General features: G+C 46.8%; 1 protein-coding gene across 17 annotated transcripts in view; it reads right to left on the reverse strand.

The window, feature by feature from the left end:
• Positions 1-15770, reverse strand: part of Nin (ninein) — a 102421-nt gene that overhangs the window by 85126 nt on the left and 1525 nt on the right. For 13 of the 17 annotated variants that reach the window (XR_015045227.1, XR_015045228.1, XR_015045226.1 and 10 more), the window contains exons 1-3: positions 15584-15737; positions 14802-15212; positions 6279-6482 (exon numbers count right to left, since the gene is read on the reverse strand). Coding sequence is in view for 14 of the 17 variants with exons in the window: in XM_085830416.1 (XP_085686542.1) it covers positions 6279-6461 (183 nt within the window). In the remaining 3 variants the exon portion in view is untranslated. Of the gene's footprint in view, positions 1-6278; positions 6483-6769; positions 6973-14801; positions 15213-15583; positions 15738-15770 lie in introns of those variants that run through there. The other 4 variants (XM_085830406.1, XM_085830407.1, XM_085830409.1 and 1 more) reach the window with 4 other exon arrangements.

A 15770-nucleotide genomic window follows, 5' to 3' on the forward strand; every position in this document is an offset into this window, starting at 1 on the left:
CTCTCTCTCTCTGTCATGTGTCACCGCCTCTTGACAGATCTTACCTCATCACTATTCCTTGCCACTTTCTGTAAGGATGCTATTTTAGGGAAACAACTTGCCCTTCTGGAAGAAGAGAAGAGTGTAAAGCGCTACCCAAGACCTGGGTGCTAGCTCAGCACAACGGCGGTGATGTGAGTAGAATCAAGACTCTAACACTGCACAGCCACCTTGTACAGTCACAGACATCAAATGCATATCATTTCCACAATGCACAGGTAATATTCAAACAGACCCAAACTTCGAGCATTCAAACCAGTGTGTAACAAGACAAAGCCCTACGGAGCTGACATTAAACTTAGTTGGTTTGCATCTGCTAACCCAAAAGAAAATCAGTGGCAGAAACTTCAGGACATTGTTAACTGAGGTGGGTATAGAAAATGGTCTCTGCAAGCGAGGAGAAATTTCATAGGCTAGCAAACAGGCTGTGTTTTGCCACAAAAGACCAGGCTGTGAAATGTCTTAATCTAAATATAAAAGGCACACAGTCCATGCATTTTATTTACAAGCTGAAAGTCTAGACTGAGCAAGTTTGGAGCTATTCTAACTCATGCCCCAGCCATAGGTCCCTTGTCACTTGCTGTATCTCCTGGTCACAGTGCTCATGGTCCATTCTCCTCTCATGGTGGTTCCCTCCTCCCTCCCTGTCCTTTCTTCTCTCTCTTCTCTGTACCTGCATCCCCCAGCTAGGTAACTGAAAACCTGCCTACATCCTACTGCCCAAGCACAGACTTTACCCTTTCACTGGCCAATTGACTTGGGGAGTTACATGGCATCACTTGATATGCATGGGGATCTCTTCCTTGAAGGGAAAACCAGATCATGGGGGTCAGCATTTGAATACAAGCAGCATCAGAACAACCACCTACAATAGGGAAGTCATTATTTATCAAAGAGCCATTCGTGTAGAGGGGGAATACTCAGCCAGGCCCTTCTCTCTGGCTCTCTTGAAGGTCTTTGGTGTCCACCCTCACAGTCAGCACCCATCAAGCCTCTTAACGAAGCCCAATAGCTTCCCATTCTGCAGATGAAGAAAGCAAGGCTTGGAGTCTTTGAGATGATATAGTTGAAAAGTGACAGGAGTCAGTATTTGAATTGAGGTCTGACATTAGGAACTGTACTATGATAGTACATTGTCCCTATGTACTTGTGGCAGTGGTAGCGGTGGGGACTGTGATGTTTATAGGGAATGGGAAGGAATGAGATTCACTTTTGCATAGTTAGTGTAGAAGACACTGTGCACACATGCACTTAAATGCAAGGGCTGGGGACTCTAGCATCCCATGCTGGCCCTGCCTCAAATGAGTCATCTGACCTTGAACGAGCTTTACTGGGTACCAGGATTCTTTGTCACACAGATGAGCCCTGATGAAGAATACCTGTGATGGACACTGAAGGACATGAAACACCCTGGGCAGACACGAAGCCACCCATAAAAAGTATCAGAAAATATTGACAAATTTTACTGAGCCTTCCTGACTACATTGTCTCTGGCTGAGAAATCAGGCATTGTTTAAATAATTCAGTCAGATGAGAATGGCCATCCACAACTTGCCCTACTTGCTTTTCCAGAGTCCGGGGTCACCCCTTTACCTCCTCTTCCTGTCACACTAAATACTCTGAGCCTTAAGGAGTCACAGGCTTAGAAATGTGAGTTTATGTTGTAGTAAGTTTGACATGAAATCCTCAATAGAATAGAAGCACCCTGATCAGGTGGGACACAGGCATGGTGGAGTTTGAAGCAACCCCAAAGGAGAATCTTGTAGAGCAGAAGGGCAATCTACCCAGAGTCACTAAAGCAGCACAAATAACAGTCCTGACTACTACAGGTTACATGGAAGGAGACTGAGAACGCTTCCCACCCACCCGGGGGGAAGAGACACAGCTCGGTGAAATCCACAGGAGTGTGATTGCGGATGGTTATAAATAGGCAGAAGCTGATGATCAAGTGTAATTGCATAGACTCAGAAGGAGTCCAAATAACCATTGCCAGAAAGTCTTTCTTGATGTCAGATTTACTCTTCAAATAGCTACGTATGTGTAAGAGAAAGAAACCATAAGAAGCTTTCAATGACCAGGAAATAAAGACAAGTCCTCCTTTCCAACTTAGCAGCAGCATTCCTGAAAGAGCCCCAGGCACCCAAGAGAGGAACAGTAAGGGGAGATAAGTTATATGTTTATGTGGCTATCAAAATTTAATATTAAAACTTTTATCTCCAGCCAGAGCTATAAAGAGAAACCCTGTCTCGAAAAACCAAAAAACAAAACAAAACAAAACAAAACAAACAAAAAAAAACACTATTATCTCTTTTTTTTGGTGTGGGGGGGGGTAGGTTTGTTTCCAGACCGGGTTTCTCTGTGTAGCCCTGGCTGTCCTGAAACTTACTCTGTAGACCAGGCTAGCCTCAAACTCAGATCTGCCTGCCTCTGCTTTCTGAGTGCTGGGATTAAAGGTGTGTGCCATCACACCTGGCTTACAAGGTCAGGTACCCGTGAGACATTGGAGTTCTGCTTGTTTTCCTTACAACAGGTGTGCTAAGAGCATGGTGTGTTTTAGATTTTTATCAAGGAAAGCAGGTGATCGAAACCTTCAAAACTCCAGGAAACTGTCATGTCTCAAAGTTGTCATGTCGGACAAGGAAAGGAAATGCATTGTACAACATGAATGCGGCCTGAAGTATTCCAGACACATCAAGTAAATCTAAGCTATCTAAACTGATTTGAAGCTACCTATCAAACCAGAGCAAGCTATCTCCTTTCTATCCTAATTGCTGGTAAAAGGGAAAGAGGCTGAAGGGAACACCTGTCATAATGGGAGCTGGAGATGGCTCAGCACTTGAAAGCACTGTCTGCTCTTCCAGTTCAATTCCCAACAACCACATAGTGGGTCACAACCATCTGTAATGGGGTCTGATGCCCCCTTCTGTACATGCAGATGGAGCCTCTTACACATAAATAAATAAAAAGTGTCATAATGAAACCCATTGCTTTATATGCTGATTTTTAAAACTGATACAAATAAAAAATAAGGTCGCAAATAACAGGAAGCATCTAATATCAGGTTACTGACTTGGTAAAAGCTCAGCCCAGCAAAGAGTTAACATAGCATCCTGCCCTGTGTGAACACAGCACTCAATCCCTTTACCAGTCACCCACCACGTATGTCACCCAACCAGCCTACAATGCTTCTATAATTCGAGGAGGCCCTAGAGTGGGGCTTCATATATGTGTAACCAAAGACATGGACTGGACACACGCACCTGATCCTTTCCTTTAAATCAAGGATCCTAAAATTATACCTTTTAAACATCTGAACAGTAACCAACAGGATCAGGAAATATCGACTTAAGTTATGAATCCGGACAGATCAACTTAACTCTAACTTGAAGGGAAATGGTCTATTAGCAAATGCATAGAAAATTCACACACACACACACACACACACACATATTGATATAATAAAAGTTGTATTCAATTAAGGTGTTTATTATCCAAAAGATAAAATTAAAGTCAGAAGCATTTAGGAAGATGATGGATCCTAATATATCCAAAAGCCAATTTTATGAACAATACATATATAGTATATAGTAAGCATTAATAAATTGTATCAATACAATGAGACTAATTGAATGACTGTCCCATATGACACACAATTATGTTTGATGAATTAATGAATTGATGAATTATTAAGATTTGTTATGCTAATTTTTTTACTTATTAAATCAAATTTCTAATCCTTATAACCCACTCACCCTCCCTCCACCCTTTAATGGTGATAGTACCAGAGACTGAACCGGGGGCCTTACAGATTCCAGATAAGCACTTTATCATCTGAGTTATACCCCCAGTCTTCAATGTTTTCTATAAACTTCTAATAAGAAAGAGAGCTGACATAAAAAAAAAAAAATCAGCTTGGGACTGAACTGGTATGGTGGTACAGCATACCAGCAAATAGGAAACAGAGGCAGGAAGAACTTGTGAGTTTGAGGCCAGCCTGGTTTATATAAGCAGTCCTAGGCCAGCCAGGGCTACATAGTGAGACACTATCTCATAATAAAATAAGCAAACAAAAACCAACAACAACAGAAACTTGCCAACGATCTGAGTTTAGTCCCCTATGCCTCAAATGGTGGAAGGAGAGAACCTGTTGTCTGCTGACCCTCACTGCTGTCTCTGTCTCTGTCTCTCTCTCATACACATATACTCACACACACTCACATGCATACTAACACAGAGAATAAATAAAATGAAAAAATTTAACTATAGTTGGAAATTATTAACAAAATATTTCAAAAAAGATAATAGAAAAGATTTCTAGTGCTCCCAACACAAGAAAATGCCAGTCAGCTGACCTCGTCATGATGCATGACAATCATGTATTGAAATCCCACAGATCTGTACGCATAGTGACTATGTGTCATCTAAAATTATGTTAATTTGTAACACAGCTTAACATTGTAGATCCCTCCTCAGTGTTTCCTGAAGGTGACACATAGAATGGCTCCAGGAAACTCTAAGAGATTTACTGCTTTACAACTGAAAATTACAAACCATGCATGAGACATCGTCACAGAAAGAATATGGCCAACGCAATCAACCGAGGAGAATAATTCAGTTTCATAAAGATGCAAATTTAACCATACTGTGTTAATTCATGACAATGCTGTCTCTCAAGACAAACACTGGGGGCCTCCCACATGAAATCAATATGCAGACATCTATTTAACTTTATCACCGGCTCACTAAGTAAATACCACACTGTAGACCACTTAGGTACTCACTATTCAGGCAAATAGCCGGTAAAAAGCAGGTTGATGGTGTCAAGCCATTAACAAATCAATCGATAACTGTTCCCTGGTCTGGGCTAACATCTGGAGAGCAAATTGTTAGCCAGCTGCTGGGACAGAATCTTTGTGCAACGGAGGATCCCCTTGTACTCTGAGAGGGGTTCTCTCAGGGAGACCATCAGCCAAAGCCTGGCTCCTTGTGCTTTTTGAAGCACTAACAGCAACTACGCCTCCATCCCAAAGGCCTGCAACCTGAGGACCACAGTGGGAGATGCTACTCTGTTCTCCACTATGCCCAAAACCCTGGAGCACATGAAATAAGAGTAAATGGTTTGACCGTACGTATTGCTATTTTTACTATTTTTCCAAATGAGTCTTTTTAGCATTTTCTAGGAAATACTCATATACTCACAAACATTTAATCTTCCTCAAAGCGATCCAAGAGTGGCCCTACTTTTTGCATCAAAATCTTCTTTTTCCTGAAGTGTGAACTATTTGGCCTCACATGTCAATGCCCCAATATCATTTTTTCTTTATGCTTCATGGTTAGTGCTGTGTCTGCCTCCTTCATGTGACACGCATCTAATACTTCTATGCCTTGGGACACTTATCCACATGTCCATTAGAAGACAGTGAACAAGGGAGGAGGAGAAGGTGCATCCGGCAAAATCAAAGGATGCTCTCGGACTGCTTCCCGGAGGAACAGCGCAGGACAAACCTGTGTACTGAGTGTCACCATTAGCAACATTTTTCTTCATTTTGCCTGTCCTAGAGCCAAAAGATGGGGAGGGGGAACTCTACACAAAGCATTGTAAAGGAGGCTGAACTAAAGGCATTCTCAGACTGCAACAGACCATCTGTCCTTCTCACTGCTAGGGACTTGGGACAAGGGAGGGGGGGACCTCTTTCCTTTTTCTCTTGCCTGAGACTTGATCTAGGGGGAAAGCATGGCCTGGCCAAATGTGGAAGTTAACCAGTTTGCACACACACTTGCCATGCATGTTGGGTTGGACTGGAGACAAACTCTGCTTTGTGTACTTTCTGTCTTACTTCCTGAATGGAAGGTGCAATCTTCACCTCAAAATGACCCACACAAAAACCAGCTTGTAGAAAATCATTCAGAAACTTACTTCTACTTCCTGTGAAGGGCAGCTCTCTTCCCACCTTTCTTTCTTTCTTTTCCATGGAAATCTCACCCACAAAGAACAAGGGGAAAAAGTCTGGGAAATAGTCAGTTTCTCCTGTTACCCATAATGCTCAGTGTACAACTTAATTCCAAGTGCAGACGAAATCTAGCATTACCCTTATCACGAGAGCAAACTACACTCCCCAGGCTAACGGCCAGGTTGCAAGAGACAAGTTGCAACACACCTGTGGCTTGCCACCAACCCCAGTACTCTGACAGAAACCGTGCCCCACTTCCAACAAACTCTGTTCTTCCCCAGATCTTACCCTGCCCAAGAGGTTGTCCTGGAGTAGCGTCTGTTGCAGCACCGGGCCCACATCCTCCAAGCACAGCACGTGGCAGAGGTCAGTGAGCTCCTCTTGACCCAGAGACCCAGTTCCCAGGGTGTCAAAACTGTCAAACAGCTCCTTGAGTCGGGCTTCATGCTGATCCTCCTCCACCTCATCCATCCCATAGCCCACAGCGCTCACCTGTGTGGGACATGAAGGAAGACAGGTTGGGGCAAGTCACTATTAGACACATGAATCTTCCCCAGCCCTACCTGGACACACACATCTCCCCCCCAGTCCCATCAGCCACTTGGAACACTCTGCAGCCAGGCCCTGCCTGGCCAGTGGTACTTGTACACACACCAGCACGAGAGCACAACTGTACTGCTACAATGGAGTAACATTCCTAGCAGGAAGGGTTTAGGCAGGCAGTCCTCCTCCTTCCTGACAGGCAAATGGCCTGTCTCACACCTGAAAGGGTTTCTCACCTATCAGCCTGGGGACTCAGGAAAGTGAAAGTCTCTTCCACCAGCCGGTCAGGTCAGATGAGATAATTATTAATACTCCGGTCACTACTGGGGTCAGAGCTGCCAGACAAGTCAGCAAGCTGTAGACAACCTCCCCAGATGCTGGGATCTGAGGTGTGGCCAACTTTCACTCCATTCAGCCTAGGTATTCCACATCACAGCTACATCAGAGGCACTGACTGAGCCATCTCCCTATTTATGCCACCCAGAAGCCTTTGATTCAAAAAGCAACTCAATTAGCACTGCTGGTGCAATTACACACAGCAGGCAGAAAGTATCCCCCGAGGCTCTCTCTTGCCCCAGGGTGCTCTAGGTAATGCTTAGTTGCCTAGAGAAAGGGTAAAACACCACCCACCTTTCCTGAGGAGCCAGCTGGCTGTTTTGGGAGAGTTGAACAGCATCTCTGAACTCCTCCACCGCCAGCAACTCATGCTTCATTCCTGACTGCTCTGTCATTCATCACTGACTCCCCACCACCCGGAAAACCTGGGTCCCAGCCTTTCACCCTCCCTAGAATCAGTAAAAACCTGACATCACCAAAAGCTTTCAGTCATCTTTTGCTAAAAATAAAACCACACAAATCCAGGTATTTTACTTCAAGGATAAGATGTTCACAGGCCGGGCGTGGTGTCGCACGCCTTTAATCCCAGCATTTGGGAGGCAGAGGCAGGCGAATTTCTGAGTTCAAGGCCAGCCTGGTCTACAGAGTGAGTTCCAGGACAGCCAGGGCTACACAGAGAAACCCTGTCTCAAAAAACCAAGGAGGAAGGAAGGAAGGAAGGAAGGAAGGAAGGAAGGAAGGAAGGAAGGAAAGAAAGAAAGAAAGAAAGAAAGAAAGAAAGAAAGAAAGAAAGAAAGGCAGAGGCAGATGGATCTCTGTGAGTTCACAGCAGCAGGGCATACAGAGCAAGTTCCACACAGAAAACCCTGTTTCAATTAAGATAAGAGAGAGAGAGAGAGGGAGAGAGAGAGGGAGAGAGGGAGAGAGAGAGAGAGAGAGAGGGAGAAAGGGAGAGAGAGAGAGAATAAACACAAGTAACACACATACAGAGTTTAAAAAGAAAAAAAATGAAAAAGATCTTTCCTTCTCCTTGTACACAGTAATCAATGTTTAATGTGCTGGATCCAGCCCAAATGCTGCACACCTCGAAGCAGCTTCCTGATGCAATCGTGGGTGCCAAACGCACACATACCCTTGGGATGGTGACCTCAGGCGTCTGCAATCAGGCTTTCAGCCAACCCCATGACTACAAAACACAGCACCTTCCCCAGGGCTTGGGGGTGTAGCTCAGTGGAACATCATAGATGCTTAGCATGTGCAAGGCCCTGGGTCCAACCCCCAAAAGCACCAAGAGTAAAAGCAGCCCCTTTAACTAATAAAGCCCTGAGTCAGAGCTCAGAGCAGATCCCAGGAAGGCAGAGACAGTGTAATTTAAGCTGCACACAGCTCAGGCCCAGGGCAATGGAGCTTTCTGAAACAATGCAATGCCCCTCTAGGCTGCTTTCTTTCTTTCCAGAGACAACTGTCCATAACATGACAGGCAAATAGCCAGGTGTAGTGGTGGATGCCTTTGATACCAGCACTTGAGAGGCAGACAGGCGAATTTCTGTGAGTTCAAGGCCAGCCTGGTCTACAGAGTTTCAGAACAGCCAGGGCTACATAGTGAGACCCTGTCATCTTATGTGTGTGTGTGTGTGTGTGTGTGTGTATGTATGTAACCAACAAAAAAGACAAACACCCCCCCCAAAAAAAAAAAAAAACTGAAGATAAGCCATGACCCCACACGGGATGACGTCAGAGGATCTGGGAGGGAGCTGCAGCACAGCTTAGTGTTTAGGGACACCTGTGAAAGCAGTGTGATAGAAAGTAGGTCCAGGCTCCCAGGGCTGGGAAGGTCTCTTCCATCAGCAGCTAACCACTGAGGTGCAGCAGGCTCTGGCTGCCTTCCCAGGGTTGGTCTGCTGGGTTAACTAATCAGTATGTAAATGTTTTCAAAATATGTTGGGAGTGCTACATAAACATCAAAGCTTCAGAAAAGAAACGCCAAGGTGTTAAACCAAACCACAAAAAAGAAAAAAAAAAAAAAAAGGAACACAGACATGGCCAAGCTTGGCTAATGAGATTCGCCTAGAGTGGGCCAGTTAATTGTCAACTAGGATCTGCTGGGAATCCCTGTGGGCTCTGGGATTTTCACAGTGTGAAGCGCTTTCTTAGAGTCTTTCTTAAGAGTCGGCTGGGTTGTAATCTGAGCAACTTCAGAAAAGCCAGACAACTCTACTCTACTCTCTATGAACTCAGAAGAGGGGAGTCCTAACACTTTCCCTCCTCAAACATTACTTTCTGTCTCAGCCAGGGGTTCTCAACCTATGGGTCACGACCCCCGTGGGGAAGAACAACCCTTTCACAGGGGTCACATGTCAGATCTCCTGTATATCGTATAGTTGCATTACTATTCACAACAGTAGCAAAATTGCAGCCATGAAGTAGCAATGAAAGTAACTTTATGGTCGGGGGTCACCATAACACGAGGAGCAGTATTAAAGGGTCAAGGCGTTAGGAAGGTTGAGAACCACTGGTCCAACTAAGCCAGTGAACGAGAATGAAACTCTCCCAGTGCTAAGAACACCTGGCCTTATCTGCTGCTTTGAATCTGGCTAGCTAGCATGTCTGATTTAGAGAGACAATTGGATCTCCAGTAGATCAGACAGCTTCCATCTTGTTTTCTTATCCCTGAACTTCATCTCCTAGATGCCACAGACAAGAAGCTTAGGAGAATGTCCTTTTGACTGGTTGGGGTGGGAGGTGAGGGTACATGGGGGGGGGGAGGTGAGGGTGCATGGGATGGGAGTAGGGGCAATATGGGAGAAGGAGGGGCTGTACCCCAGTGGAACAAGTGTTCCAACTGCAACATCCAGAAAATGTGACACGTGGTGACAAGCTGTCAGTTCTCATCTGGCACCAAATGCATTTTTGCTGGTTGACACAATTCTCCAAATGTTCGTCTGTAATTTCCCATGCAAGAAACGTTTCCCCTCCCCACTTGCCAGAAAGGTAAGGGTAAGGGCCGCAGTTTCTCCCTCGTTATCTCCTTCCCTTCCCCCAGCTGAATCGTACAATCCAGTCTTTGGGCCAGGGACTCAGTAAATGGACTGACTTCATGTTAGGGAGGTTCCAGGGAGAAATATTTACCCCGGTGAAGATGCCAAAATTGACATAGACTGTTCCTGCCCTGACTTCTTCCACACATACATCTTCACTTCTCAAGGGCATTTTCAGGGTTAGGCCTAACCAAGAAGTAACGGGGCACCGACAATGAGTACTGTACCACAGCGGAGTCATTGAAGTGTAATTCAGTGTACAATGCAGTCACAAGCTACAGCTGCGTTTCTCAGTTAGGGGAGCAGACTTTGGAGGAGACTGTCAAGCTAAAACACATGTTTGTACAATGAGGATAACAACAGCCATCTGCAGGGGTTGTTCTAGAACTAAGTAGGGCAAGCTAGTGGCTAGGCTCTGAGATACAGGCCCAAGAGAGGCAACTGAAAAATCAAGCAAGAAAACACCCGAGGCCTGGAAAGGAAGCCAGAGGAGAGTAATTTAACTCAATCAGGCAGAAGTCAGCCTGCAGAGCAGCCAAGCAGCTCGTGGAATGCTACTGAACAAGGGAAGGAAGGAGCAGTTGACGCTACCCTCGTAAGCATCGTTATATTAATAAACGATAATGATGGTGGATAATGCTTGGCTCCCTGAGCCTAAAAAGGCAGAGTATTGACAAATTTAATGTCAGAAAACTGCAGAAAGGCTGAGACATAGTGGGGAATTTGGAAGGCATTATGTTCTTCCCAGCACTTACTATGAGTCCAGTCTATGCCAGGTACTTCATGTATACCGCCTTGATCATGTAATTTAATCCTCCTAGTTCAGGGGTATAGATAGGATCACTTCCCTATTTCAAATGTAGAAATTGGGCCTAGGAAGAATTAAGCAACCTATTCAAAGACACAGCATTATAGTGGAGGAGGGGCTAAGGTTCTACTAGTGTAACCATTATTGTCCCTCAGCCTTACACATGCTCACAGGATGCAACGATGGGGCTGAACACAGGCTGAACCTGTGTTCCCTGATCTGTGTCACCCGGCTGGACAGCACTAAGAAAACCTTGGACAGTCTCAAGTCACACACTGCTCCAAATTGGAATGCGGAATGGTGGGAGGTCCCAGTTACCTTGGTTCATAGACCGAATGAGTACAGCCTACAAGTCTCTAGGAACACACAGATATGACAGACACTCTCTTTTCCTAAAGCAGCAGTGGGACTTGAGGCTGAGAAGAAATGCACTTTTACATGAGACAACCATAAGGGCCCCAGCCAGACCTTCAGGAATGGATACAGCTCAGGCATCACACACCAGTCCATGTCTTTCCACCAATGAATCCTTAGGGTCTAATCTGGGAAGCCAGTACTTTCCAGAGTCAGGCCCAGCAGGCACCCAGCAGCAGCAGGAAACTTACAAAGCTGAATGAGAGCAGTAAATCCTTGACGTTGGAAAGAGCAATTCCAGCTTAAGGATGACAGCCGTACCCTCAGGAGAACCCCACCAATGACAGCTAGTCAGAAGCCATTAATGACTCCTCTGGAAGAAAAGTACTGGTGTGGGCAATATGCTGGCGTTCTAACTAGGGACTGTTAAATAAGGGGCAGATGTATAGAGCGAGCAACCAAAACATTTACTACCCAATAACTGGCCATAATGACAGTTACTTGAGCATCTTCCTCCCAATGAACCCAAAACAAGGCTGTCACTAGACCACAGACGGACACGGGTCACATGTCTGTGCTGTATGCACTCTTTATTCAACACCCCCCCCCCAGATGATGAAAACACGGTGCCAACAGGGACTTCCAAGAAATAGGTGGAGGTAGAACTGGTGTAATGAAGTCACCAGCTCTGCCCAGGTCAGTGTGAAGTGAATGTGTGGACTTCCCCACACCAGGTTATAGAAAGGAGCTTGTAAGTCTGGAACCCCAGCCAGGGTGGGTATCTGTTCTGGGCTGGAGGGAGTAAAAGGGGGACAAAGACTGGCAAGTGCAAACCAAATAATAAATAAACACAATGCCACAGCCCCTAGCCCAGACCTTTTATTTCCCTTCCAGATGGCCCAGCAGCTGAACAGCTCTGCAGCACGTGTGCGTGGCCCTCTAGGCTCAGCCTCTCCCCTTTCAAGAGAGCATCATAATGGATGCTCTTGGACCTGTGCTCAGACACAGCTGTTGGGGGGGGGGGGGCACAGCCCAGGCAGTGACCACCAAGTGACTAACTACATTACTTTGGGACTGCAGTGATGAACACAGACTAACCCTGCCTGCCCAGGCTTTTCACCTATGCCTTTATTAGACCCTAATAATGAACCATAATCAAATTGAAGTGTTCTCTTTTTTTTCCCTTTTATCCCCCTACAAACATTTTTACTAGCTGCAAAATTTTCCAGGCTTAATCTTATACTAATTTTATTATAAAAGGAAACAACAAGGAGAAGAAGCTCAAGTACAGCACCAGCTCCAGAATAAGCAATGCCCTGCCCACCCCTGACTCCCCAATTTCTACTTAAAACACTTTTTCAAAGTACTATTGGCTGCTTAGCCACAAACTGCCGAATGCCTCCTCCCAACTCAAACAGTGCCTCCTGCCTTCAAGCTGGAAACCAAAAGCAAGACAGCATCAGCAGGAACAGAAGTGAGGTAGAAAAAATAGCTAAACTCCTGCATGCCACCGAGCAGGGAAAATTCACATTCAGATGAGTGTGAAAGAACACTTGTTCTGCTAGCCTACTCTAAAATTTAATTGTGCCAAGGCTAGCACAATGTGCCAGCATTTACTCAACCTAAACAAGAGTGAAGATTTTACTGCCCTGAGGGTTAATGTGAAGCCAGGCTTTTGTTATACCTAATAGCAGGTGAATTACCTAATCAGTTAAGGAACAACAACAGCTCCGCACAACAGATCCAGTAACCTATATTCAACTACTTACAAAGCTAGAGGAGCCACACACAAAATAAAACAAAAAAAACAAAACAGAGTTTTGTGTTTGCTACTTACAAAAAGGAAGGAAGGAAGGAAGGAAGGAAGGAAGGAAGGAAGGAAGGAAGGAAGGAAGGAAGGAAGGAGAAAGAAAGCCTGAAACAACTTTCATTTCTTGAGCTGTATTTACATAAATTAATTTAGGATGGCTGGAGCTGTGAGCCTCCTAGGGCCCGAGTAGAAAATGCCTGTTCTCACATCACATCGACAGATGATATTTCCCCAACTGTGTTGAGGTATTAGGAGAGCAACGCTCTGAGCACTTTCCACGTAGAGCAAGTGTCTAATCGCTTATACTAATTGCAGTAAAGAAGAGAGCTAATTTCTAATGAAGTTTCTCATTTGCATAATTCCATAATGTTTTGAATTATCTCATTTCTGAATATAATCAGATAAATACACCTTTTTTGTTGGGTTCAGTGAGCCCGCCCCACAAGCCTCTGGCCAATAAATAGATGTAAGATCAATAGCCAGAATTCAAACTGCATTATTTATTGGCTTACAAATAAGTTGGCATTTATAAAAGTAGCCATCTAAAAGGTTCAGGCTGTCTGAGTCCCTCTAAAGACATCCTGATGTGACTGCCAAGCCCTCTATCAGGGTAAGGCTTATAAAATGTATTTTCATTATCAACACAAAATGGAAGCATCAAGACTGGTAAAATGTTAAAAAGTCATTTACAGTGACATTTAAAACTATTTATTTGGACAACATTTGACTCATGATAAGAACACTGACTATTAAGATTGACTGTTCAGAATTCTGTGGAGCCCCCTATTCTTGTCCTGTGGGGTAGCTTCTTCTGATATGAAGGGCCATTACATTATCTAAAATGAAAGGGAATACGAAAAAAAAAAAAGAACTTGTGACATTCTGAGCGAGCACCTATTAAAATGGCTGGACCGTGACATTTCAACAAGAGGAGCGCATAGATAGAGTGGCTTCCTCTTCCTTGTCCCAGCATCTGTGTGTTGGCAATGCCTTTGCTTATGGCAATCCATTTGCTTTCTCAACACTGCAGTTCAGAATGCTTCCCTCTAAAACAGAGAGCCTTGAAAGCAGGTTGCCAATACCCACTGCCCCGATCACCTCCCTGTGAACACCAACCACAGCTGAAGAGACGGCACGAACTCCTCTCTTTCAGCCAGCCTGTGATGTCACTGATGAACAGTCGGGATATTTCACCGCTTCTTTCAGTTCCACAGCAAGACATACTAATATTGCAGGTCAGCCTCTAATAGCCCGTGCTCACCATTGCAGAAGACCCTAGAAAAAGCTACACCGGTACCAGGAAAGTATTCCCTTATGTTTGTTAAGCTTGGGGAAGCATGCATATAAAATTTATGCTAAGGTGATCTATCAGAGCGAACCCAACTGAGAAACAGTTCATAGTCCGAAGAGCCAAGTGCTATCGTGAGATTAACTGGGATGAGCACCCTAAACGCTACCGCGGCAGCCTCGCAGACAACCACAATCTGTTTTTGGTTGAGCTGCAGGGAAAGCCTCCTCAGGACTTCCTCACCGCCTGGAAAGGGTCTGTCCCAGGTAAGGGACGATGAGACCGTCTCATAACAAAGTTGTCTGGTAATACGATCCATAGCAATGCACGACTCCAGCTCCCCTTTCGTTAGCACCTTCCGGGGGTGCCGAGGCTAGGGCACCATCCTTCCTTCCCAACCGCTCTCAAACTAACAGAGCTTTAAGCGGAGGCTGGTTTCCATCAGCCTTGTCTTTTTAGGGGAAGTGGGGGTGGTTCTACAGTTCAGACCCGAGTCTTGGATACTTCTCTCCCACCTACACCCTCTCCTCACTTCATTCCTCACTCGCGGTTTTCAGAGCAACTGTCACGACGCACTGCCACCCTTTCCTGCTAGCTGCACCCAAAAGTCTCTACCTGCACGGATCCTACGCACCTTCTAAAATCTCCACTTTCAGGACTCCAAGCAGCTCTGCACTCCCAAGAGGTTCAGATCGACACCCAGGGGCTCCCCACGCAGGCTTCCCCTTCAGCTTCTGGATCTCGGGGCTGCCTGGGTGGCCTCGACCCACAGAACAAGAACCCTTTCTGCTCGCTCCGGCTCCTGCCCGCTGCTGGAGCGAGGCACAGTGGCAGCTTTCACTCCCGGCGCCGCAGGTCTGGGAGGCGGAGGTGTGGCAGGAGGGCGGGCCAGCCCAGGTTCCTAGCAACCCGAGCGGCGTCCCCACTCCACCTGTCCCCTCGCGGGTCGCAGAGCTCACACGCCAGACCCGTGGTCCAGCCCCGCCGGCCTCGCCTACCTTCCGTCGGCCTCTGGGGAGCGCCCACGCCGGCCGCCTCCGGAGCTCTGCAAGCAAAGGGCGCTTTGTTAGGGCCCCGCGAGCGCCGCGACACCGAGCAGCCCACGCCGCCGAGCCGGGCACGCGTCCTTCCAGAGGACGCAACTAGGGACCGGCGCGGGCGTCATTTCCATATGTAAGGGGCCAGCGCTCACAAAAGCGCGCCGGCGCATCCTCCGCCCCCGCCTTCGCCCCTCCCCCCCGCCGCCACCCGGCGGCGACAGAGCCCCTCCGGGGCCGCACCGCGTGCCGGACCCGGATCTGCGGGTCTGCGCCGCTCAGGGCGCTCGGGGTCCCTCGTAGACCGCGCATTGGCAGCCGAGGCCTCCTCGATCTCCCAGGCCGCGCGACCCCCGGGGCTCCCCAGCTTGTCGCTTACCGAGTCCCGGGCTCAGGCGCCCCGCGCCACCGCACAGACCATGACCGCGGGACTCTCGGGCTTGGCCGGGCGGCACGGGACGGCCGCGCCCAGCGCGCTCGCTCCCGGCTCAGCCGCCGCCACCCGGAGATCGGGCCGCGGGGGAGGAAGAGCCTGGCCGCGCAGGGAGGAGTCAAGGGGACGCCGG

The sequence above is a fragment of the Mus caroli genome, unplaced genomic scaffold, assembly GCF_978045245.1.
Source record: "Mus caroli unplaced genomic scaffold, Mus_caroli_1 scaffold_14, whole genome shotgun sequence".
Taxonomy (NCBI): Eukaryota; Metazoa; Chordata; class Mammalia; order Rodentia; family Muridae; genus Mus; species Mus caroli.